This window comes from Cyrtonyx montezumae, unplaced genomic scaffold (assembly GCF_038088225.1).
Source record: "Cyrtonyx montezumae isolate F1298 unplaced genomic scaffold, pur_monq_1.0 scaffold_24, whole genome shotgun sequence".
NCBI lineage: Eukaryota > Metazoa > Chordata > Aves > Galliformes > Odontophoridae > Cyrtonyx > Cyrtonyx montezumae.
Genome location: NW_027071981.1, coordinates 4,220,150 through 4,247,773, shown reverse-complemented (window position 1 = coordinate 4,247,773; position 27,624 = coordinate 4,220,150). Strand labels below are relative to the sequence as shown.

Genomic DNA, 27,624 nt, shown 5'->3' with positions numbered 1-27,624 from the left:
GAGTCACATTGAAATCAACCTCTGACTCATTTACAGAGGATGATCTGTTACCTGCTTTCCTCTTAACCACATTCTGTTAGTGGGCAGGACAGTTTTCCTCCCCATCCTTCCCTAGCAAACGTCCCACTGACATACAGCCAAATGCAACACCATAGCCCACCATATGCCAAGAGACTGCAACACAAAATAACATCAAACCAAACACCATTCTCCAAACTAAACCATTTCAAGTTTATTAGCAAACACATTTTGGATGACTGGGTTATTTGTGGCAATATCATGCAGAACTACAAAAAAACAACACCATTAAGAGCCAGAAAGAGAACAAGTACCATGGAATATAAAAGCTAATTGTCATTACTACTGATCTCTGGGTCAGAAGCAGAGCACAGATATCCCTTCCTTTGCTAATTTACCAGCAAGGTCTCACAGCTCCTGTAAGATGCCACACAATGCAATCACTGACTCCTAATCTCTATCCCACGTTGCCGTCATGTTCACCTCTAGTTCTCACTCTTCACAAGTGCTGAATACAGTTCAGGAGAGCTACTACCAAGATTCCTTCCCCACAGAAAAAAAAAAAAAAAAAAAAAATTAGTAAATTTGCTACCTCACAAGATAAAAAAAAATCCATAACCTGGATTTTTGATGATCTACCACAGCCTCTTCAGCAAGTCCCTTACCTGTCCCACAGCTCCTGGACACTTATAATACAGCTCAGCACTAAACACACAGGCTGCCGGTACGTCTGCAACAGATTTCCCTCACTTCTTTCCATAAACATTCTGGTACCAGAGTGAATTTTAGCTTTCACTATCTCATTTTGGTTGCTGCAGAAAGATGCTTAACACTGAAGGGAGTCCTGGAGAGCCAAGTCTCATTCACAGACAAGCACACTTGACAAGTCTATTAATACACCTCTGATTAAAAGAATAACCCCAACATAATACCAATAGTTGCATGGCTATCTGTCAGATCTCTGGGACTGGCAGATAGTTTTTCCTTATGAAGTTAAACTGATTTCTTATTGGGAACATTTCCTTCTCCTGTAATCAAAGTAGTCGTCTTGGCAAGGACAGTGAGGTCATTTCTGGTGATCATAAAACTCACTTCTCATTTTGTTTCCCATCTCTTCCTTGACCACACGCACTTCTGTCTGCTCTGTAAGGTAATACTGAATCTCAAATTTGTCATTAAGAATGATGCACTGCCCTCAAATATGCCCAGGAAACTCATCTGTTGCAGTTATTGCACTGTACCTCAGCAAGGACAAGCCAGATGTTGCACAGCACTGCTTGTTCCACAGAGGACACACAGCACACACAATACTCACACACTAACAGAAATCCAAGCATGACAGGCTCTTGCACTTGTACCAAATTATTTCTTGATCTGAAGAAAGAGCTGTACATACACCCTCAAGAAATTAATCCTCTGAAGTGGTTGCTATGTAACACCAGTCTTCAGATGAAGGTATGGAACAAGAATTTGCATCATCCCCACCCCTTACTGGTGCTCATGATACCTGATCAAAAGGCAGAGCAGACAGCAGATGGGTCCATAATTCACAGGACACCCCTAGGAAATATCTGCAGAGAAGACAACCTGCTCAGCAAACTTTCAAGTCTGTCTCAAAACTTTTTCCTAGAGCAAATCCTGAAGGCAGAACAGTTGGAAAGCCAGGAACATTCAGACAGATCAGGTCCCCCCCAAAAAAACTAGGGCAATTACAAAGTCCACTTCTTAGACAGGCAGTCCAAGACACCAGATTAAGATACCACAGACTCCAAATGGAACAGATTTCTGTTCTTGTTCTGTGATTGTGAGTATGAGAAGCTTTCAGGACAAAATGTGTGAACTGAGTGTTAAAATTCAGTCTTTACATGATAAAGCTTCTGCTTTATTTGGGCCCTTATCATTGTGAAGTCAGTTCTCACTAACTTCTGAGGTGCTCTGAACCACACCTGCTGTACCTACACTTGGATGACTGCACATCAGCAAGATGCAGTGTAGTGTCATAGAAGAGTAACAGAACACACCAACTTGCATCTACAGCTGTCCAACATCACAGACATGTCAACAAAAAAACCTCACAAACACAGGCCAACAGACACCCACAGCACATGAACCTGAGAAAAAGAAGATTTAGACTTACACCTTCACTCCTAACTCTTGACATGAAGAGAAACCAAACCCCTGCACTAAAAAATAGCCCCTCAGATTAAAAATGAAGATACCCTTTAAGGCTTCAGTAATGGAAAGCATAAATGCTTCAGAAAATGCTATATATTTGGGGATTTGTTTTCATTAATTAACTCAAGAAAATCTTACAAGGTATGCTCATGTGAAGTCTGGATATCCGGATTGCTGAGGATACATCCCTAATGACTACTTAATGCCATCCCTGCCCCTAATCAGATCAAGACCCTTAGCTAAAGGCATCAGCAGTACTCTCCTCCAGCAGCTTGCAGGCTGAGATGAACTCAAAGAACTAACTGACACACAGAACATTATTAAGCAGGGAGGGAAATGGAATATTCACAAACTTACGAAGTGAGACAAGGCATAAAACCGCCCCACGTGCACGCCAACAATCTGCGCATACTCAAGCACATTGTTGTGGTTTTGTGGTTTGGATGCCGGTATTCCACATCAGAGCATCACGCAGCAGTGAAGGAGTTAATGCTGTTGGGAGCAGCAGAGGGGCGGAGCTCCGCACGGACGCCAGGCGGCGCTCTGCCTGGGCGGCTTCCGTGGAGCTTTAGCACGTGTGCTTCCCCTGCAGATCCTCCTTAATGTAAGCTCACAGCTTTTGGTTTGGAAACTTCATTTCTCTCTCAATTGTTCAATTTTATTAGATTTAGTAAAGTTACTGTTCCTTTTCAAATCGTGCAGTTGTTGTTTTTTTTTATATCCGTCTATTCCCTCTGTTTCCCCCTCCCCCCCCCGGGGCACACGGCTCTGCTGGGGCGGCCTCGTGGCCATTGACAGTGCAGTTTTTTTTTTCTTTCCCTTCCTCTCTTCCTTCTCAGTTTCCCTTGGGTCACTGTCACAGATAACACCGTGACAATTATTGGTGGAGGATGTGGGCAATGCAGTTATTTGTACTCCATTGTAAAACTGGTGCTAAGTGGACTAAGGGTTTTCATGAACCTTAGGGCATGTTGGCATCTTTTTAAGCTCCTCACATTCAGCACCGGAGTCATATCTGCATACAGCTACTTTAGTGTGCTGATGGGGTTACATGCCTCCTGCCTATACACCCTGGCTAACTTGACAGATTATACGGCATTTGGATTGGTTTCCAAGTGCTCTTTTCAGGTCTTTACCTATGTTCAGGATGCCACCCTGGCAACTGTGTTATCTGTTTTTCTGAATGTACTCTTGGCAACAGTAATTTACATCCTTTGGAGGAAGCTTTCCCCAAAACCAGAGAGTGTTGAATGGCAGGGAAAGGGATAATAGAGTGTATTGGACTGTGTGGATTAGATAGCCTGGCACATTAGAGCCACAAAAATATAAGGCACTGGTGGACACTGGTGCACAGTGCACTCTAATGCCCTCTAGTTATAAAGGGACAGAATTGATTCATATTTCTGAAGTGACTGGGGGTTCTCAGGAATTGTCTGTGTTGGAGGCAGAAATAAGCCTCACTGGTAAAACCTGGCAGAAGCATCCCATAGTGACTGGACAGGGGGCTCCATGCATACTCGGTATTGATTATCTCAGAAGGGGATATTTCAAGGATCCCAAGGGATACCGATGGGCTTTTGGAATAGCTGCTGTAGATGCAGACAACATTCAGCAGCTGTCTATTTTACCTGGCTGTCAGAAGATCCGTCTGTTGTGGGGGTACTGAAAGTAAAGGAGCAGCAGGTACCGATTGCTACAAAAACAGTCCACAGACGGCAGTACCGCACCAACAGGGATTCCTTGCTCCCCATTCATAACTTGATCCGTCAGCTAGAGAGCCAGGGAGTGATCAGCAAAACTCACTCACCGTTTAACAGCCCCATATGGCCGGTGCGTAAAGCCAGTGGAGAATGGAGGCTGACGGTACTGTGGCCTGAATGAAGTCACACCCCCACTGAGTGCTGCTGTGCCGGACATGCTACAACTCCAGTACGAACTGGAGTCAAAAGCAGCCAAGTGGTATGCCACCATTGACACTGCCAATGCATTCTTCTCTATTCCTTTGGCCACAGAGTGCAGACCACAGTTTGCTTTCACCTGGAGGGGTGCTCAGTACACCTGGAACCGTTTGCCCCAGGGGTGGAAACATGGCCCAACCATTTGCCATGTGTTGATTCAAATCACATTGGAACAGGGTGGGGCACCTGAGCACCTCCAGTACATTGATGACATTGTTGTGTGGGTGATACAGCAGAGGAAGTTTTTAAAAAAGGAGAGCGAATAATCCAAATTCTTCTGGGTGCTGGTTTTGCTATTAAATGGAACAAAGTGAAGGGACCTGCCCAAGAAATTCAGTTCCTGGGAGTAAAATGGCAAGATGGACGTCGTCACATTCCAGGAGATGTGATTGACAAAATCACCAGTATGTCACCACCCACTAGCAAGAAAGAGACACAGTCTTTTCTGGGTGTAGTAGGTTTTTGGAGGATGCACATCCCAAACTACAGCCTCATAGTAAGCCCCCTCTATCAAGTGACCCAAAAAAAGAATAATTTTGCATGGGGTCCTGAACAGCAGCAGGCCTTTGAGCAAATTAAGCAGGAGACAGCCTGTGCGGTGGCCCTGGGGCCAGTGCGGATGGGACAGGATGTAAAAAACATCCTCTACACTGCTGCTGGAGAGAAAGGTCCCACTTGGAATCTGGCAAAGAGCTTCGGGGGAGACCCGAGGCCGACCCCTTGGATTTTGGAGCAGAGCGTACAGGGGTTCAGAGGAGTGCTACACTCCAACTGAGAAGGAGATTTTGGCAGCATACGGGGGGGTTCGGGCTGCCTCTGAAGTAATGGGCACTGAGACACAGCTCCTCCTGGCACCTCGACTGCCAGTGCTGAACTGGATGTTCAAAGGAAAGGTTCCCCCCACCCATCATGCTACCGATGCCACCTGGAGTAAGTGGATTGCACTGATCACACAGCGAGCTCAGATGGGGAACCTCAACTGTCCAGGAATCCTGGAGGTGATCATGGACTGGCCTGAAGGCAGGAAATTTGGAACATCACCATCAGAGGAGGTACTATGTGCTAAAGAGGCCCCACCATATAATGAACTAACAGAAAATGAAAAGACGTATGCCCTGTTCACTGATGGATCATGTCGTATTGTTGGGAAGCATCGCAGATGGAAGGCTGCTGTGTGGAGCCCCACATGACGAGTTGCAGAGGCCACCAAAGGAGAAGGAGAATCAAGCCAATTTGCAGAGGTAAAGACTGTCCAGCTGGCTTTAGATGTGGCTGAACGGGAGAGGTGGCCGATGCTGTATCTTTATACTGACTCTTGGATGGTGGCAAATGCTCTATGGGGGTGGTTGCAGCAGTGGGAACAGAACAACTGGCAACGGAAGGGTAAACCTATCTGGGCTGCTGAACTGTGGAAAGACATTGCTGCCCAAACAAAAAAGTTGGGTGTAAAGGTGCGTCACGTAGATGCTCATGTGCCCAAGAATCAAGCTACTGAAGAGCAGAAAAATAACCATCAGGTAGATCGAGCTGCCAAAATTGAGGTGTCTCAGATAGACTTGGACTGGCAGAACAAAGGAGAGCTATTTTTTAGCTCGGTGGGCCCATGAGACTTCTGGCCATCAAGGAAGGGATGCGACCTATCAGTGGGCTAGAGACCAAGGGGTGGACTTAGCTATGGATGCTATTGCACAGGTTATCCATGACTGTGACACATGTGCCATAATTAAACACGCCAAGAGGATGAAACCTCTCCGGCAGGAAGGGCGACAGCAAAAGAATAAACATGGGGAGGTGTGGCAGGTTGATTATATCACCTTGCCACAAACTCATTCACAAATGGTAAGCATTATGTGCTCACCATGGTGGAGGCGACCACTGGGTGGCTTGAGACATACGCAGTACCCCATGCTACCGCCCAAAACACCATCTTAGGGCTCAAGAAACAAGTCCTATGGCGACATGGCACTCCAGAAAGAATTGAGTCCAATAATGGGACTCATTTCAAAAATTCTCCGGTGGATATCTGGGCCAAAGAACACGGCATTGAATGGATCTACCATATCCCCTACCACGCACCAGCTGCTGGTAAGATCGAGCACTACAACGGGTTGTTAAAAACCACGTTGAGAGCAATGGGTGGCAGGACATTTAAGCACTGGGAGAAGCATCTGGCAGAAGCCACCTGGCTGGTCAACACTAGGGGATCAGTCAACCGAGAGGGTCCTACACAGTCCAGCTCCCTGCAGACCATAGTGGGAGATAAGGTCCCTGTGGTACATGTGAGGAGCATGTTGGGAAAAGCGGTGTGGGTCCTTCCAGCCTCTGGGAAGGGCAAACCCCTCCGTGGAACTGTTTTTGCGAAGGGACCTGGGTGCACCTGGTGGGTAATGGATAAAAATGGGGACATACAGTGTGTACCACAAAGGAATTTGATGCTGAGGGAGTGCAGTCTGTAATTCCAGGTATATATATGTATATATGTTTGTATGTAATTTATTTTTACTACTGTTTTGGTTCTGTATAGATATGTGTTAAGCATGATGTGATGATAATGGAATAAGGGGTGGAATGTTGTGGTTTTGTGGTTTTGATGCCGGTATTCCACATCAGAGCATCATGCAGCAGTGAAGGAGTTAATGCTGTTGGGAGCAGCAGAGGGGCGGAGCTCCGCACCGGATGCCAGGCGGCGCTCTGCCTGGGCGAGTTCTCTCAGCTGCCCCTGCAATTCCTCCTTAACGTAGGCTCACAGCTTTTGGTTTGGAAACTTCATTTCTCTCTCAATTGTTCAGCTTTATTAGTTTTAGTAAAGTTACCGTTCCTTCTCAGATCGTGCCGTTGTTGTTTTTTTTTTTTTGTAGACCCATCTATTCCCGCTGTTTCGCTGTTTCCCCCTTTCCCCCCGGAGCGCGTGGCTCTGCTCTGGCGGCCACATGGCCACTGATGGTGCAGTTTATTTTTCTTTTTCCCTTTCTCTCTCTCTTCTTGGTTTCCCTTGGGTCACTGTCACGGATAGCACTGTGACACACGTAAAACAAATCCCAACACAAAATGAACAAACAAGACAAATAAAATTTTAAGTGTCTACTTGCCACTTCCTCCTGACCTGCATCATTTTCAGACTTCTCTGCCTACCTCGCTCAAATTCAAGTCCTAACCCAGGCACATACAACTGACACCCTGCATCAAGTTGCAATCAGACATTCAACTCAAAAATCTGATCAAGCCTCAGGACCAGCCTTTTCCAAGACCTCTCCTAACACAGGAAAATATCTCTCGCTTCACAATCACACCTTATTCACATCACTGCTTTTTGGCAGAATGTACATCTATGAACAACTACCATCAAGGATGAAGCACTCAAAGAGTAAAGCAACATCAGAAATCTCTGTTGAACGCCTGAGAGCTCACTGAGAATACAACTGCTGCCATCAAACCAGCCTGGTGAGCTACTGTCACAAAAGCAGGGTAGTATGTCCTCCATGTAGAAAAAATGACATCCACTGGTACTTGTTCAACATTGATGAAGAGCAAACAGTGAACATGAGCACTAAGTGGTGCGTTTCAGCAGTAGTAACAGCAGGTCACCTCCATTGATCCAGGTATTTGCAAGCACAGTATACAGTATTTGTTCATCCCTGGCAAAAATGCACGGTGGTGAGTACTGACACTATTTTTAGTGTTTTGTAGCTGAGAATGTGCTCTATCAAACAGTGTTATTGTGGTGTTTGCATCACGTGTATCTTCAATGGAAATAGGAGGCATTACTTTGGGAGAACCCTATGTACACATGGCACAAGGTAATTCCTCTTTACTCAGTGCAGCCCAGGCATACAACATTCATGTCCCAACCCCTGTCCAAGGTGATTTTTACAGAAAAAAAACCTGATACAAAAACCCAGCAAAATAATGAAAAACATCCATTCTGCTCACAAAAGGAACAAAACTCCTTCTGTCAGGTTCTTGGCAGAACCAGGCAAAATACTTGCAGGTAGACCAATAGTCACATACAGAAAGAAGAGTTAAAACACACCCAGATGGTGAAGGGGCTCTCACACTTGCAGCACACCTCCTCAGGAAGCAGCCCAGGGCCAAGAGCTGCTCTCCCTTGAGCAGCAGGCCCTTATAGGAGCCCAGGGGTCTCCACCCCCCAGTCCACTCCTTTTGGTCACCTGTGCTCCCCAGGTGCCAACAATTTGCCTGTACTCCCTGGGCAGCCACAGCCCTTCACCAGCTGCTCAATCACCAGTTCAAGCTGGGACCTAACAGATTCCCTATAATAAAAAATACAGAAGTAACGCAAAAATACAGTGCTTTTAGGGGAGTTGTTTAGTTTTGTTGTTTATTTTATCCTCAGCAGTGCCAACATGCTCACTACATCTCTGAGCTCTTTCTATCCACACCTTTCCTCAAGTTTGAAGCATACCAGCATAGCAAAGCAAATAGGCAGTTCTGTCCCTCTGAACTAGGACTGTAGGGTTTGTGCTGGAGCAAGATAAGAATGAGGAGGAGGTGCAAGCAGATCAGAGGGACAGGATGGCCCATTTGCTTTGGTATGCTTGCACTTCTTCAGAACAAAAACAACATAACAGATCTACTGAACAAGAACCACTCACTGAAAGAAAGCCTGGCAACTGTTTCAGAGCTAGGAGGAAAAAGAACTCAAGAACAGCTCGCTAGAGGGAGCCCTCATCAAGGGCATGAACATCAGCTTGCCTTTTTTCCTTTTCATTTTTCCCCTCTCTCCACCCTTTATTTTACTTTTAAAACCTAATATTCATTCCCTGGATTATTGCCCCAATCCCCCCCCTCATCCTTAATCTCAAGTAAGTAATTAGTATTTCAATTCAAGTTCAGAAGGATATCACAGGTAATGCAAGTTAACACCTGTGCTGATAGTGATCTATCTAACCCCTTATAGATTCATAGATACATTAGGTTGGAAAGGACCTACAAGATCATCTAGGCCAACCATCCTCCTATCACCATCCCTACCTACTGAACTACTAAATCAAATCCCTTAGCACCTCATCTAAACGCTTCTTGAACAGCGCTAGGGATGGTGCCTCACCCACCTCTCTAGGCAGGCCATTCCAGTGCCTGACCACTCTTTCAGAGAAAAAATGTTTCCTCAGGTCTAATCTAAATCTTCCCTGGCACAACTTGTGGCCGTTCCCTCTCGTCCTGTCATTATTTATCAGGGAGAAGAGGCCCACCCCCTCCTCACCACAACCCTTCTCTTCAATTTAGTAGAATGGGATTTTGATCTTTAGTACACTCTTAAGTGTCTTCATTTTCAAAACAGTCTCAGATGTCCAGTTACAAAAATCCTTACAGCAATACCAAGGAGTTTGCAATGAAAAGGACGAGAAAAAAAAAACACAGCTGAAAGAGCTGTTAAAAACATACTGCAATTCTTCAACTATTTGCTAGTGAAAGAGTTGAGTACACACATGGCAGTAAAATAAAGATCCATAATATGAAGTAATACCTTTGGCAAAAGAAGGCTCTTGGCACTGCACGAGCAAAAGCAGATATGATAGGAAATTAAAGAAGGAAAAGGTGAAAAGGATTTACTGCCACTAGTCTCAAAAGCCTATGGTATTTAAATGAAATTTTGCTTAACAAATTGCATTTATCAATGTTTTCCTCTTGTTCACAAAAATAAGGAAGTTCTTTCCTGTGAGGGTGGTGAGACACAGGAACAGGTTGCCCAGCAAGGTTCTGGATGCTCCCTTCCTGGAAGCATTCCAGGCCAAGCTGGATGGGGCTGTGAGCAACCTGGTCGAGAGGGAGGTGTCGCTGCCTACAGCAGAAGGATGGAACTGGATGATCTTAAAGGTCCCCTCCAACCCAAACGATTCTGTGAATGAGAGCAACAGCATGAACTGCAAGCAACAGAGCTGAATAAGGGAAAGCTTCATCACTTATAAACAGCTGTAGAATTTGCTTCTCAAGGAAGTAACTCATTTCCACAAGAAGAAAAAAAAAATCTGCTCTCATCCCTGCTACAAGAGCTGCTCATGGAAACATGTATCCCCACAATGCTTCTCCTACAGCAACCTATAACAAGACTTGCAGACAGCGCTGGGAAGGCACAAGGAACAGGAACTCCAACACCAACCCAAGCAGCCTCCAACCCTTCCCCTCCTGGGAGAACGCCCAGCAAAAGGCTGGATTAGGACACTACTGCACTCTTCACAGGCTGCTGAAAAATCAAGTTGAGCGTGTGTAAGAGTGCCTGACCAAAGGAAAAGGTGCAGTAACCATCCTACTAGATATTCGGCATTCCCTTCTTCAGCGCTTTCCCCTCTCCCCCAAGGCTTCGCTTTACAAATGTCTTGTACAGATTAAAAATGACAACCTATCAGCAATTACTAACCTCACATTTAACACAGCTTTCCATTCCGTTTGTTTCTGCATATGCTTACAGAGCTTTTCAAAAGACAGATTGTAAGATCTGTTACATTACGTGCCTGCTTTCACTCCTACTAACAGTGGATGATTGTACAGGAAAGGCAATTGCTTGATTTAAATCAAGTATTATTTCCACATGTTTCATCATCTTGGGAAAGCGTTCACAGATGCACTACAGTATCTCAGATTTGTACTACAGATTTGCTGTAGCAGTTCCTGGACACAATCACAACCTGAGCACGAGGAAGAAACATCTGTTGCAGACAAGTCACTATATACCCAGCCAAAAATGCTGCACAACATGCAAGTCAAAGGCACCAGGACTTTCTCTGACACTACTCTGCCAATATGCTCAGTTTCAGCTAATTACAAAGGGTATCATCAGATTAGCCAAGTGCTAGCAGGGCACACAGATCACACACAGGTGAGGTTGAATGGAACCTCTGGAGACTGTTCTGCTCAAAGGTTGCCCAGGATCCTGTCCAGTTGGGTTTTATCTCCAAGGATAGAGCCTCCACAAACTGTCTCTGTTCCAGGTACAGCCCTCACAACAAGTGCTTTGTTGTTATTTGACAGAATAACAACAGTTATTTGACAGAATCTCTCCTCTTTCAAGGAGAGATCACATCTTCCTGCCCTTCTACTGTGTGCTGGTGGAAAATCCAGAGCTATCTTCTGTCTTTCTTATATCCTACTGTCATATGCTTACAATTATTGCTAACATCTCACCTGGGAGCTGACTCCTGAAGGCTCGATCCTAGCTCTCAGTCTCTCCTCATAGAGAAGATGCTCCAGCCCTCTGACTATCTCTATCACTCACCCAGTGCATCAACCACACTTTCCAGTCTTCAGTGTTCAGCAGTGTGCAGTCCTCTGCCCCAGCTTCCAGTCCAGGACGTTATGATGCCTCCCATTCAGGGTTTTTCTAGAAGTGTTCAATAACTCTACTTAAATGAACATCACCCAGTGTCCACTGGTTATCTAAGGAGCCCATATCCAGTGAATCACATCTTAATTGAGCTCAACAGTGCTACAAACACATCCCTCTGAAGGGATACTCCAAAAACCCTAGAGGTAACTCTGTTGATCTGTGTTAACATAAACTTAGCAGCAGCCCAGGAACAGGTTTATAAATATGTGCCTCTACTTTTCAGCCATAGAATGGAATTGGAAGTCACTGGGGAGCCATGTTACACATTAGGGAGTGGCATACCATAAGAATTCATTAAAAATGAATAGGAATGAATACCAGTCCTGGCAATCCATGCAATACTTGTGCACAACACTATTATTGTGATGTTACAAAGCTCTTGGGTATTTCATGCGATGTTACATTCCTACCTTTTCTCAGTCCACCCACACAGTTCTGTATGTCCCCCAAAAACAAGACAGAGGAGAAAATAGCCCTTTAAGTCTGTGGGAAGAAGGTGGTGAAAGAGCAGAGTGGCTGGCCCTTTTCTTCAGCTTTCTGGGAAACCGAGCAAGACCTTGTATGGAATGCAAAACCAAGAACAAAGTTTGGGAAAGCAACAGTAACAGTGAGAACAAGAAACTGAATACATGCCCAATCCACATTTGTTATACAACTTGCTCTGCAGGGACACACAGTTGTCAATTCATAAATCAAAGTCTCTTCACCTCAGTGGCATGCACAGTGCCAGAGCAAAGACTCAGCGTAAGTAGGCTGAGGCCCTTGGGTATTGGTGTGTTTACTTGGAGAGTCAGCACACAGCTGCTACACTTACTTCTCTGGCTTGAGATTTCACTAGTTAGGGTCCATAGGCATGGCTGCCACTTCAGCTGAAACCCAGAAGGAGCTGTGCTTTGCATATTTAAAGAAACTCACTCAATCACTGCCTTGTTTTTTTAATGTGAGCCTTCAGAGGGATTCAAGGCTTAGTGACAATATATTGGAATAACAACGCTGTTGGATGGCATATTTAAGTTCTTGCCTAAGCCTGATGATCAATCAGTACCTGGATCTGAGGGAGAGCAAGAACTTTGAAATACAAATTCCTCTTCCAGAATGGCAGCATGAGCTTGACTGAAGGGTGGTAAGCAGTCAGCTGAGGTCACTTGGAGACAAGAACCACACCAGCTCCAATTCAATTCCCACAATCTCTCTCTACAACAGGCAGCATGCAGCTGATGATGAGAGGTCAAAAAACACAGAACAACATATGTTTTTAGACCACTGCTTAAACACGCTGATGCTTTTTTTTTCTTCTTTCAAATAAAGCTGAAAGACTATAGCTGCTTTGTCAGGTTCCTTCAAAGACAAAGCAGATCACCTTAACTACAAGATTTGTGTCTTGACAACATCACTATATTCGTATTACTAATATGTCTAAATTACTCTCCCAAGTTAACCTTCACCCAAAACTTACACTGCCAGCAGCACAGTATTCCTTCCCTCAACTTCAGAAATTTGCTGGAGAAAAAAAAAAAGTATTTTTATGTGTAACCAGGTGTTAGGACTTCAGCAGCATCTATTTTATTTACCATGAGGGATAAACCCATTTTTAATAGTTGTACACAGCACACACAGCATCATGCAGAATTTAAACACGCTCATAGCATGCAATCATAGATTCATTAGCTTTCTAAGAAGCGAAATTTTACTCTACATTCTGTACCATATAAATTTCCTACACCATTGCTAAGCAACAGATTCTCTAGTTGAGCACTACTGCCTCTTGTAATACATACTGAGGAGGCTGGAAATACAAAGTTAACTATCAGCAAACTACCAAACTGCAGCAGAACTGCCATCAAACATTTCAGGCCACTGGCCCTCTGGTTTTCTTGTACTGGGATATATATACGTATGTTTTTATGCAAGTACAAAACAGCATCTTCAACGAGAAGACACTAAACATGCATCACGCTTACCTTGAAACATTTCTCCACCCAAGAGGAGACGTAGAAAAAATAAAGTATAACAACTTGCTATCCTGAGAAATAATAGGAGTTCAATCCAAAGTAAGGTACAGAATTAAGATGTGAAAGCATTTGATAGGTACCCTATCAAGAACCATTAGGGCTGACAGTCATACTTGCTTACTTTCAGGAGTTCAAACATAGGACACAATACAAACTCACTCACAGAAGAAACATTCTTAGCTTAATCTTCTTCTGCATGTTTATCTGAAATGAAATAATTTTAAAAAGGCGTGCTGAGGAGGGAGGGAGGGAAATACCAAATCTCAAAGCACCAGAATATCACAGCATAACTCATTACAAAGTGGTTAAGACCACCTTATTCTGTCTGGATTTAGTTATCAGCAATACATTTAAAATTTTAGTTCTATGGTACCAATAAAAGAGAACAGAAAAAAATTGGCCTCTACTTCTTTAAGTATAACTGATCCATGCACCCAGCAATATAGAATCATTTGAGTTGGAAGGGACCTAAAGGTCATCTAGCCCAACCCCCTGTGCTGAACAGGGACACCCAAAGCTCCATCAGGTGCTCAGAGCCTCTTCCAGCCTGACCTTGGCTGTCTGCAGGGGCATATACAGTACCTCTTTGGGCAAGCACCTCACTAGCCTTAGTGTAAAAAATTTCTTCCTTATATTCCATCTAAACCTTTTAGTTTGAAACCATTTCCCCTTGTCCTAACACAGCAGACCCTGCTACAGAGTCCATCCCTTCTTTCTTATAGCCCTCCCCCCCCAGGTACTACTCTCAGGTCTCCCAGAGCCTTCCCTTCTCCAGGCTGCACAGCCTAGCTCTCCCAGCCTGTCCTTGCTGGGAGATGTTTCATCCCTGGGATCATTTCTGTGTCCCTCCTCTGGACACACTCCAGCAGCGTGTCTGACAACTAAATCCCACGACGTCTTCTTTCCTTATTCACACAAAGGACAATACCAAGCACTGAAATTAATCTAATACAGGCTCAACTTGAACTAGAAGTCTTTCAATTGCTGCACAACTATGACAGGCAACTTATACCACCTTTACAGACTACCCGCATCAGTACACGAGAGGATACCCAAAAGGCCCATATTTGGGCAGGAAAGCCAGAGGTAGACAAGGCAGGTAAATGTTTTAAAGCAAAGCAGATGGATGAATCGTTCCACACTCTCTTCAGGTCTGCATTATAGATGGACTATATCAGCATGAAGCTGAGAGCTTGCCTTTCAGAGGATGTTCATCCTAAAGCACCCTGCCTACATGAACAGCTGGAAACTTTGGGAAAGGGCCTTCATCACCCTCCCTTCCACACACATGAAGAAGCTGCCAGTCTCATTACCCTTGCTGTGTGCTTCCCCTCTTCCCATTTACATCAGAAATTAAGCTGTATCACATTATAATTTCAGAGGTCTTAAAGCTGTACAAAAGTTTAAAAATAAAATGGATTGTCCAAGCCTGCCCTCCAGCATGGGAAGGCATTTACTGTGCACTACCACAAACATCAGTATACAGGGTTGATGAACTCAGTGCCAAGTGGATTTTGTCATGGTGCATCAGCTGGATTGTCAGCTCACAGAAAAAAACACGTACCACTTCACATGGGAAGTATTACAACAGCTTGTTCAAACACAAACTGGTTGTTAGATATGTTTCTGCGTGGTGAGCAAGTTGGCTCTACTGAACTGAGCAGTTTGGCTCTAGTGAACCAAAAAAGAGATGTCAAGCTTATCTGCTTTCCAGTGATTAGCTTTTTAACACATGTGTAATCATGTGTTTAATTGTGCGTGGAGTAAACACAGCTATGCTTGAAAGTTGGTTAACAACATCCGAACAGTGAGCTCAATGAGTCTGAAGTGTATCAGTGACACTGCTAACTTAACAAGGAAGTTTAAGAACCAAAAGATAGCAATGTACTTCCAGACCCGATGCAAGCCTCCCACATCCAAAGAGCAGCAGCTGGCAGGCAGAGCCTGTGCAAGCACTAATTGCTGTTGGCCCCAGGCAACAAAGCCACATTGAGACAATAATTCAGTGTCTTCATGAATGTCTGTCACAACTAAACTGTGGTGAAGCAAGGCAAGCAACACTGGTCTTCGCTCTCTTACTGACCAATTAAAAAGAGGCTCCTAGTCATCTGAAGGAGGACAGCAGCTTGTTCTGCCAGTACTTGAAGGTATCTGAAAGCCATGCAACCAGTCAACAAAGCATCAGGCCTACACAGGTACCCTTGCCATGGCTTAAAATTCAACAGCTTGATCTTGGCTTCAAGCTAATCAAACATGTTCTCTCCCCTCAGGCTGGCACATTAGCTCACATCTGTCTGCAAAAGACTGCAAAGACACAACATACTATCTATCCTAAATTACAGATTAAGGCTGGAGCCAAAATACCGTACTGAACAAAACTAGATGACTTAATGAAACTCTCCTCACAGAGGAAGAAATTAACTTGGAAATTTGATCTTGCAATCTGCCCTGCTCAAAAGGAAGCTCATCCTTTAAACACAAAAATTGGAAGAAGAAATACCCATTGAGGGAAAAAAATGATACATACATAAACAGAAATTACTGGAAACCAAGACCCATATTCCTCCACCCACATACACTCAAAGCCATGTCACCAAAGAAGATAACTAGTCTTTCCCTTTGTGGACTTGAATATGAGGCAAGCCAGCCACTGAATAAAATCCAGGCTGGAACTTCAAAAACTCTACATTTTCAGCAGTTTCTGAGGAACAACACATACTGCCTTATACACAGCACCACTGCTGATAAAGTCATCCTTCCCTGCCATTCAAGCAAGCCTACCTGCTGACAACACACAGCATTATCTGTGCTTTGATTCTAGCTCAAACTTCCTTAGGGACCTCCGTACTCAGCTGCATACAATGTTCAGCAGCTACAAAGAGCATCTGATTCTCTTATTGCACGGGATGGAGGCTTGAGAATTATTAATTGTGTCAAGACTCAAGTTAGGAGCACTTCAACATTAGAACATTTTTCTCCTGGCTAACTCGCATTAAACTTCACATTGTACCTTCACTACTATGACTCTCAAAAGAGTGACTGATAGCTTGCAGTAAGGATTCTAATTCATTTTTGATAGCAGCATGCTATCCCTTGGAAAACTACGGTTAGCATATCAAATATAAGGGGTTCTCTCAGCTGCAATACAGAAGCATCACAAAATGACAGCTGTGTCAGGGACCCGCATAAGCTTAACGTTCTCATTAATGCTGTGTGGCTATTAACTTGGTAAGAAATAAATTATGGAACAACAGCTTAAGAAGCCAAGTGATTTATCGACTTATAGAATTAGCCATACTGAATTATGTGTTCTTAGTAAATATATATATATATATAAAAACAGGGCTGATTTCTTGCTTTTTAATAACCATCTCTTGCAGTTGCTGAAGGCAAGATTTTTCTTTGAAGAAAACTAACACAGGCATTACTACTCTGACAGCTAATCCATCCTATAAAGGTTATATCTATGCTGCTCACCGGGGAACTACAAGGTCAATTGAATACACATTGGTTCTTTCTATTCATCACAGTTTTTCCATCCTCTATGCTAAACGTATTCTTTGAATTACTTGTCTATTTATGTCAAGTACATCACCAACTAAATCGGAATATTCGCCACTAAAACCAAACCAACCCTCCCCCAAAATAGCCACCTCTCACCTTACCTTCAAACTTGCTCACAAAGGTATTCTCCCCATCTCTACACATTCTAAAGCTGTGTTTGGAAAAGAATGCACATTTAGAAAAATAGAAAGATATGGAGCATCAGTCTGCTCACGTCTGTCACGTACAGCTACTTGCACTGAAAGTAAGGAATTCTACAGATAAACTACTTGAATATCATGAGCATCTCAGAAGCCACGGATGTGAGTATTATAGTAGAGTTCAACCAGCAGTCAATAAGCAGTAAGCTCTGCATGCATGTAAGTGACAGCTTTCTAACAAAGCACACCACAAGGTCTCCTGAAGGCTCTGAAGATGTTCAGTATGAGTAACCAAGCAGTAATCCAATGTTCAAAACATAAAATACCAAACCAAACAGAGCACTAAGTTTAAACAAAGCTAAAATTCCTAGTCCACAGCTACAATAGCAGGAGATCCTGAACTGGAGCACACAAGTTTTGTACATGAACTGAGCTGAAAGCCTTCTGTACTGCCAACTTCAACCAGCATCAGCAGCGAAAGTACAATTTCCACTGACTGACAGAGAGCAAGCATCACATGGACATAAGGATGTCCCACTTGAGTTTCATCCCTATCACTCAGGTAGAAATCTGTTCCAAATACAGTTGATGGACTTGTTTTCTTGGTAGGGGGTGGTCTTGAAGTGTGCTGGTTTCACAGAGCTGTTACAGTCAGAAACCCTCGGTTGCGGAGCAGCTCCCAGAGATTTTTCACGTTCTCATAAAACCATTTCTTTTTCTGTATAACCCACTGAAGATAACGAACAATTTTGCAAGACACCGTTTCTCACTTGCAGACTTCTGGTATCTTTTCACTGTGGCTAAGTAGCTTACTTCCCACAGGCTGTTTAACAACTTGCATAAAGACAGCCATACCTCGATTCACGATTCCTGCAGGATGGGCACTCGCAGCATACAGAGAAGAAGCTCTGAAGCATGCAGTATGATTGGTGATTAGTTAACAATATCAAGAAACGCTGGTCAGTAGAGTTTAATATGATCATACATTTTCTTTTAAACATTAAGCACTGAGTGGCTTTATACAGATGCTTTGTCTCTCTAATCTTGTCATCTCCCTGAATATTAAGAAATCAACAGATTTCTATCACAAAGATGCTTTTATTAAATCTAAACCTCATAAATATACATAAGATATTCAGTGGTAAAGTAGATTAATTTCAGCACATTTTGAACCGTATCATTTTCTAAAAATAAAGCATATTAAGAAAATTCAGAAGCAGCCAAAACATCAAATCGGCTAAGATTTGCTAAAACAAAAAAAAATTGCATGCTGTTCCAGACATTTAAACAAACAAGACATCTCAAGAGCTGCTGTATCCTTCCTTTTTTACTTCATCTAATAAAAAATAGTTACTCTTAGCAAATTCAGATAATGATTTAAAGACTTTTCCCATCACTTCTGCACCACTGGTACACCAATGAATCCCACAGAGCTTGACAGCCCAGCAGGACTGTCAGATGCTGTGAATTGGCTATAAATCCACTTACTGAATGGAAATGCAACCAAGCATTTATCCACTATTAGTACACAAAACTCAGCAGCAGCAGATTTCTCAAATCCACAGTTTTTAGAACAGCTCTCAAGGAAAAGTTTTCTTTTGAAGTTTATTCCAAAGTTTCCCCACTGAACCACAATGACATCTTCAGGAATAACTGTACCAAGGAATAAGTTACTAGATAATTAACTCCAAACAATTCTTAGTTCTTCTACATCATGGCTCTTTATTCACCAAACGTAAAAAAAACACAAATTATAATTCCCGTACAAGCCAAGTATATAACATAAGGTGATATATAACAAATAGCATTGAAATTGAGGTACTAAAAATCCAGAGTTTCAGTGAACTAGCCCATTATCTGCAAGCTGTCAGAAGAAACCCTGCTTCCAAGTGCATAACAGAACAGATGAGACATTTCTGGCTTCGGTATAGCTGGAGAACGAGATGTAGGAGGAAGGATGGATTACAGTACACGCAGACTACCTTGCCCTGTATGACAGGGTCATTCTTAGTTCTTAACTTGACAGTTTCTCTTTCTCTTAATGTGGTTAAAACAAACAAAAAAAGTTTTGTCATTTATGATACATCCTTAAGAGGAAGAGATTGTTTCCCTTCCTATTATCTGCTCTGAGATTAGAAAGGATCACTTGTCAGTAATGACAGCGTAAGGAGAATGGACAGTTATGGTACCCTGAGGTCTGCCTTCCCAGCTTGGCCAGTTATTTGCCAAAACAGGAACACTGCCAATGCAGTCCTTCCAGAAACACACACACCTGAGAGCTTACTTCCCTTTGTTCAGATCAGTGGACACTAATTTCATGTCTGCATTCCACATCACCCTTCTTCCCCACCTAAATCAAAAAGTATCAGAAGGCCTTCCATGTCAAAATACACAACTTATAGCTAATCCAGACACGTATCCCTGTGAGGAGACCTTCAAAGATTTATGATCTTTGGTTTAGTCAGGAAGGAGTAAAACAGACTCAACTACATACAGCTGCTTGCAACTTCTACTTAAATATCTTTGCTGTTACAAATAGTTTTTCACTTAAGAAAAAGTCATTCTTATTTGCCCTTCAGATCTCCATAACTTCGTTCCCCAGAATTCTTTTCATTGCTGTGCATTAAAAAGAGCGTGGCCAGCAGGTCAAGGGAGGCGATCCTGGTGAGGCCTCATCTGGAGTTCTGTGTCCAGTTCTGAGCTCACTGGCACAAAAAAGACAGGGATCTCCTGGAAAGAGTCCAGTATAAAGAGGATAAAAGGAAGTTCTGCACAAATGTGTGTGGGAACTTCCTCACAGTGCAGTGACAGAGCACTGGCACAGGCTGCACAGAAAAGTGGTGGAGTCTCCTTCTCTGAAGATGTTCAAGACCCGCCTGGACGCCTACCTGTGCAACCTGGGCTGGGGAGCTGCTTTGGCAGGGTGGTTGGACTCGACCTCTGAAGGTCCCTTCCATCCCCTACAATTCTGTGATTGATTCTGTGATCCCTCAGTTGTTATGATTTCTTAAGATTTCCAGACTTGACAAAACTCACCCCTAGATCCACTTACTCAAAGGTATGCTTCAGGATTTACTTCCAAATACCACTTCACACCAGAAAGCTGAGGAGGAACAGGGGCAGAAACACTTCTGTCCACAAAACAAAGTGTGTTCCCCAAACTTCACAATAAAGACCACATGGATCATGGCAGTCAGGTTGGTTCCTTCCTAATAGGAAGCTTTTTTTCATCATTTCAGGTTCAGCAGTTCCAAAGATTTTAATAATCTGCCATTAAACTGGCATATAGCAGAAGCACGTACCTAACCAGAGCCTCAAAATGCTCTCCAGCAAGACTTTCACGTTTAAAAATCAGTTCCATAAAGCCTTCATGTTGTTAACACCATGATTCTCCCAATAAAAAGCCAGTACAAAGATGTGTGCACTACTTAACACCTTTCGTTTCCAGTTTGGAAATGTACAGGTACTAGGCCTGTCCTTGAGGCTCTCCCCTTTGCCTCCAGCTCCTCACTCCAGCAGAATATTGATCATACCTGCTTCAGGTTATTTGTTCTTGGTTCTTGTCTTGAATTCTCCTCATCGCTCTTTCTGAGCAGCCTTTCTGCACTTTCCTAATCAATCTGTATTTTATTCACAGTATACGGTGTTTGAAGTAAATGGTAGAAAACTTTTTCCACGTCCCTCATCAGTTGTTGTCTTAGCTTGTCAAGTCTACACATTTATTATTTCATTTTATTCCTTTTCCTTCAGAGCTCTTGAGTTTGTCACTGCAAGAAGTAACCTTTCACTCAAAGGAAACAGCAGAGCTTGGGCATGGCGTTCTCAAGTCGTCACTGATTTCAGCACATGCAGGCTCATCCACCCTCTCCTACTCTTGATACCTTCAGAGCTGAGTTGGCATTTAAAGGAAACAGAGTTTGAAACAGATACGGTAATGGTCTCACTAACATTGAGAATTCTTTAATTGTGCTGATCAGCTGAAACATGGAAACATTTCAGTAATCTAGACTTCCACAAGTTCACTACTACACATGACTTATTTACAAGAAAGATATCTAGAAAAAACAAGGGACTAAAGATATTTTCTCCTGAAAACATTACAACAAAAACTTTGAGTGGCAGAGAAGAAAAAAAAATTACTGCACAACTTTTGCCTTCCAGCACTTTTTGCAGTGTACTGTGTACTAACAGAGACTGCAAGAGTATCTACAGAGAAATAAATTCACCATCGCTATGATTCAATACCCGCACATTAGACACTGACATTTTGGTTATGTGAGGTGTAACAGCGATCACAACATAAATCCACACCTTGTCACATTCAGCAGCCCATGTAATATGAGATCCAGCAGTTTTATAAGTTACACCTGAGAGTTGTCAGAATAAAAACATGGGTTAGCCTAGGAAGGATAAAACGTCTCCCCGTTACAACTAATGGGCAGACTGCATACTCCCACATGTCACAGACCTAAACGAACTCCAGAGAAGCCATGGAATCTCTTGATATTTTACACAGTCCTTGTTTTACAGATAGACAAGCTTCCTGATGTTATAAAGATATCAAAGACCTAGCATAAAGGGACAAAGACCTATAGATACTGCTGTCATGGGACTACGCTGGAATTTAAAAGCTAAGAAACTTTTGACATGTTTTTTTGTTGTTTTTTTTTTACTTCAGAAGTCACCAGAAATGCCTTCAGAAGGAAGAAGACTATTATAACTTTCCCATTTTATTAAAAACTGATTATAAATTTCAGGCCTCTTCTCACATAGAGCGTTATTCTAAAGGCCACCTGTAGTCACAAGACCACGCTGCATTCCTGTTCATACTGGCCAGTATTAGCCTTCCATGGTTACAAAGGGTCAGCAACCTATTCCTGTATCTGCAGCAGTAAGAAAACTGACATGGAGAGTACTCTACATTTCACAGTTAGAACCCAATAAACAGGCCAGACAAAACATAGAAAGTGGAGGAGGAAACCAGACCAGTAAGTCCCTCTTCTTTACACACATAAGTAAAGGAAAGAACTAGAAAAAAGAATGAGACACTGTAACAGAATTAAATTCTTATCAGCCTAGACCTCAGATATCTTATCAATGTTAAGAAGTTAGATTCACGTTTCTAGACAGCTTTCACTGCAAGTATTTGGACAACCCTCCTGGCCATCGTGATAACACTAAGAGATGAGCAGCTCATCCAGGCCAGGCTGAAGCTCTTCAGCCCAAGAAAAGAGGTAGGATCATGAGTAAGAAATGTTTTCAAGAGAGATTTCAAATCCAATCTTGTCTTGTCTCTGGATTTTCAGTAACCCCCACAACTCATGCACTTCCCCACTGCCTTTCAGCAACCTACAAGAACAACACTATTTTGCCCAGATTCCCCACACCATTAAGCTTTCTGAGTTTAAAGACAAAGTTCATGAGGGATGGCTGAGTATCTACAAAATAGCAACACATGCAGAAAATAGCTACTTTGCGTAGCAAAGGGTACCACTGTTACTATGTCTGTGTGCACAGGTACTTATGGAATACTGGAAACCCTGAAGTGGTTTTTTTTTGTTGTTTTATCCCACTCACCCCAGTGAAGCACTCCTGACCCCAATTAAGGCTGCCACTGCTACTAACAACGAAGATTTAAAGTCTCGCTGCTCTGAAAAGTCACTGAGAAAACAAAAAAGGCCGAGTAAACAAAATAGTTTATTACATAAGATTCTCCCATTTTACTTACCGTCACTTTCACTCTTGCTTCTCATTTCTTCCATCCATGTTGGAATATCTTTCAGTGCAACGTATCCCCTTAAGTACTCTTTGCGTCTTTCTTCCAAGGTCATCTTCAGCAAACGTTCTGTTTAGGGGGAAAAGAAAGAAATAAAAGTTCTGCAAGCTTGCATATGTTCTTGTACATTGGCCAAGTAGTGACCAATTCAGTGTCCTTGAGGCAACCAAACACTCCTTGAAAGAAACAAGCACGGATGATTTGATGAGTTACAAATAACAGAAGCTGAACACTGTATTTAGAACTGCCTACACCTATTTCTGGATATCCCAGTTCAGCAAAAAAAATAAATGCCTCTTCATTGCTCTCTCAGCTGTACAGATTTCCTTTCCCCATCACTACAGCACCTCCTCTTCCAGTCACTTGAACTCAGCATCAGAGATCTGACAGCAGGTTCATTAAATAGGGAATTGTTGTTTTATAGAGTTCCCACATATCAGAACATATTCTTTAGGTTTTCCATAAATCAGATTTAAAAAACAAACAGAACCACCACACTGGAACATCACAATTGCTGTATTTTTACTGAAACACGTTTCACACATTCCAGCAAAGAAAGATGGGAGAATAGTACAAAATTAACAGTGTCCATACACTACAAGAAAAAAAAATCAGCAAAAGCGTATTTTATGTCATTTTCTAGATGACTGCAGAGATAAGAAAAGTGTTTTTGTTTTGTCTGCAAACAATACAACTCTAAGCATGAGAGATCTGCCATCATTTGCTCTAACCAAATCCAGTAGTATTTAATCCCATTTTGATCCAAAATCAGCAGCTCCAGAAAATACTGTAGGCTACAAGCTGGTCACCCAAGGGTAAGCAAAAGAAACCTCTAAGTTGGGCTGACAAACCAGTTGAGCACACACCAACTGCTGGGAAAGCCCACTGCACTCTGTTAGCTAAACAAGTTTCTAAAGGCAGCCCAGGACCAGCACTACCTGAAACCGTTGGACTGGAAGTGCTGTGAAACAGAACCCAGGTGTGAGATGAGCAGCCTGGGTTAAGACTTAAGAGTTCTGTATTTGAGCATTAGTATGACACACTTAGTTACCACACTGAAGTGCACACAGGAGGTTTTCTTCTGAGAAACAGACACAGTGCCTTTCCCTAAACACTTACTGAAAAGTAAAGGGTTGTACCATTAGGACAGATGCTGCCAACTTCACTCTTCTTCAGAGTTGGCTTTAAGTGCACTAAAGGAAGAAAAGCACCCCAGTGACGCAGGCCGGGCACCAGGCTCTTGCAGACAGATCCCCTTCTTTTTCACCCCACCAAGCAGGATGGGCTCCCTCAGAAGTAGTGAAATACACTTCTAATGGTTGCTGCTAGCTTTGTACAAGATGCACCCTTCCATGCGGTGGAGAAAAATAAAAAAAAATGAATATAAAGCATGTCAGGACTCGCACTCGCTAATCAAGCTACTGGCCACGTCCTAACAGTGACACTGTGCTACCATCACCACACTAACACCTTCTCTTGACACATCAGTCAGTACTAAGTACTCTTTGATGACTGAAGAAGTTTTAGAGACACAGGGAAAGGTAAGATCCACATCATGAATGGACACAGAGACAGTATTTTCTTATCAAGCTGAAGGAGCAGTGGAGGAGTTGAACAGAAAGTGCCTCTCAGGGCAAAGCTCTCAAGAAAAAAATCTCTTGCACCATACTACCATCTCCCCACCATCGAAATAACTTCTCTAATTCCACACAGAGAAAATCAGTACAGTGTAAAATACCAGAGGCAGGCTTTGAGCACAGACACCCTTATCAAAACAGATGTATTTTGATGTTTTGACAGTATGGCTCCTCCCTCAGTCAACAGAAATGTTTCTATCGCATTATTCTGGCTTGGTATCTTAATTGGATACATGCAAGTACAAAAGTACAAATAATGTGATTAGAATCACCATTATGCATTGCAAATACACACTTAGCTCTACTGCTTGATCTTCAAACACACCAAGTATTTAATGTGTCTGTTAGAAGTATTAAAGAAAGGCAAATCTGAATGTGAGAGGGAAACAGAGTGTGTTAGCATGTGTCAAACCAGAGGACCAACTAGCACAGAAAGTCTGCCTGCCTTTCGCTGAAGATGTCACAGAGCCATTTCCCTGCCCTTCAAACTCCAAGTTTTCCCTGTGTAGGAAGGAAGTGCAGAGCTTCACTCTTGTGAGTCACCAAAGAGAATTTCAGCCAAGGTTCAGATGCACACAGGCCTCCTGTAAGGTGATGCCAGCACCTTTAGCTGCAAGTGCTGCTTTGAGTAGCTCACAGGCAGATCAGTTCCCTGCTGCAAGACTGACATCAATACCAGTGCTGCTCCTGCTGCTTCAATGGACTCCAAACAAGATCCAGCCCAGAAGAAAGTGAATCAATCCTCAGTTACTAACAAAGTAATTAAGGAAAGCCCAGTTAATTACCAGTGGGTTTAAAGTCAGTATTTAGTAGCCTTTTTTGTTGTTGTTGTTAGTTTGGCTAGGTCTTTTGGAGGGAAAGAACAAAACTCTCTGGAATATAAAAGGCTGAGAATGATCCACCGTCAAATATCCATGGGAGAAGCAGGACCAGGAACCCCATCAGCTCTGTGGGAGCCAGGAGTGGCAGAGGCAGGCCTAGCAGAATGCTTGCTATCACAGTCAACCTGGCTACAAAAGAAAGAAGTCAGGATGCTCTAGTTTTGCTCTCTAGCCAAAAGAACACTTGACAAGAACAGCCACTCAGGGCTGCAAGCTAAAGAGCAGCAGCAGCAGCACAGCAGCACTTTATCCCTTCCCTGTGTAAAGGGCCCAGGGCCGACCCCACAAACACAACACCAAGGAGCAGTTACTGGAGCAGAAGACTAGCAAGTGCTGTTCAGCCTCACTGTGCAAGAGTCCCAGCACTCAGACACACGCTTCAATGGGCAGAGCACCCTCAGCAGCAGCTGAGCTGCATTGAGCATTCAGCAACATCTTCATACCCCACAGACCACGGCATCGCTGTGCTGGTGGGCTTCTTCTGCTCTGGAAAAGAAGAGCTTCAAAGCCAGGTAGAAACAGGATGTCTGGAAGGAATGTTGCTTCTAAGACCGCTCAATGTGAAGACAGGCAACGCAACGCCCTGCCCTGGGGATGGGTAGAATGGAGCAGCTAACCTGCACAGCAATGAACTGATCTGTGGCTCTCAGATCTTTCTTTTCCCCGATGCCTACGGGTTCGCTTCCCGCGGGATGCTCACCGTCCTGTGAGGGGCTGCCTGCCATCCTGACTCGCAAAACACACTCAGCAGCAGCGATGAGGGGGGAAGACAACTCCTAACAGGACCTGTGCGCGTGCTTTAGTATTCCTCCCTGTTCCTGGGCGCAGGGCTCCCACCAGCCCCTGGAAACACCCTGCCTGGCCGCCTCGTTTTCTCCGTCGGCATTTACATCGCGTCCAGTGGCTCCATAGGCGCACATCTCTAAGGCAAGGTCAGCACACAGTGCCTGTCCCGTGCCTCCAGCGGGCGGCCAGCTCCGGAGCCCGACACCGTGCTTCCAGAAACGCGGAGGGAAAAGAGTAAGAGCGACGAGCCCTGCAAGAAGGCAGGAAGGTGCCTTACCCGCGCCGTAACCCACATATCTCACACCGGCCCCCCACGTACACACACACACACACACACACACACAGCCCGCGCAGACGACCGCGGGACGGGAGCGCTCAGTGCCCGCCCTGCCGGGCCCGCACCACCCCGCCCCCCCAGAGCCGCAGCCCGCCCGCGGGAGGCGGCCCCGGCGCGCAGAGAGCGCGCAGGCCGCGGCGGGAGCCCGTCCCGGGATGGGGCGGCCCCACGAGGAGAGGGCGGCGGCGGCGGCGGCGGCTGTACCTTTCTCCTCCCGCCAGAGCTTTTTCCGCTTGTTGCCGGGGTACATGGTGCTGTGGCTGGCGGCGGCTTTCAGCTGCAGGTTCCCCAGGCTCACGGGGGGGGAAGGGTGTAGGGAAAGCCGAGCCTCAGCGACCGCCGCCGTGCGCACTGCTCCCCAGCTCCGCGCCCGCCCGCCCGCCAGCTGGGTCACGCCTCGCTCTAACCCGACACCCCCGCAGCGCCCGCCCCTCTCCCCGCCGCCCGTTGGCTCCGGCAGCCGCCGCTCAGCAGCCCCCTCCTCCGCCCGCCGGCCCGGGCGCGGCGCGGAACGGCCCGCGGGCAGCGGCGGGGCGGGGATCGGGGGTGAGGTGGGCGTCGAGCGCGGCGAGTGCTTGGCTGCGACAGCGGCGCCCCCCCCTCCCCCCGGAGAGGGCGCTGGGACCCGGCCCGGCCCGGCCGCCCCCGGGGCGGAGCGGCGCCCGCTCTGCTTCCGGGTTGCCGAGCGGCACCGAGCGCTCCGGAGGGCGGGCGGCGTTGCTACGCGACGGCGTCGCCATCCCGAGCGAAGGGGGTGGCGGGGCCGGGGCCTGCGGGACACGGGGCGGAGCGCCGCGCTCCCGGCGGGTTGTGTCCTCCCGAAGTGCTCGCTGAGGAGCTGGCTGAACGCAGATCTGCGCTCGGGGATCGCTGGGTTACAGCTTGCGAGCAGCAAGTCTCGGTGTTGCCACCTAAGGCAAAACGTCGGCCAGGGCTGGGTTATCCAGTGAGGATTCTGGAGGCTGATAAAGTCTGTTCCTCTGCTCGGTGTTTTG

The 27,624-nt window shown here is 44.7% G+C and overlaps 1 protein-coding gene across 2 annotated transcripts in view; it reads right to left on the bottom strand.

Moving 5' to 3' along the window:
* MACROD2 (mono-ADP ribosylhydrolase 2) overlaps positions 1-26,985 on the bottom strand; it is an 840,242-nt gene extending 813,257 nt beyond the window's left edge. For both annotated transcript variants that reach the window (XM_065739549.1, XM_065739548.1), the window contains exons 1-2: positions 26,834-26,985; positions 22,941-23,057 (exon numbers count right to left, since the gene is read on the bottom strand). In XM_065739549.1, the coding sequence (XP_065595621.1) occupies positions 22,941-23,057; positions 26,834-26,879 (163 nt within the window). In that variant the 5' untranslated portion in view covers positions 26,880-26,985. The remainder of the gene's footprint in view (positions 1-22,940; positions 23,058-26,833) is intronic.
* Positions 26,986-27,624: the final 639 nt, after the last annotated feature.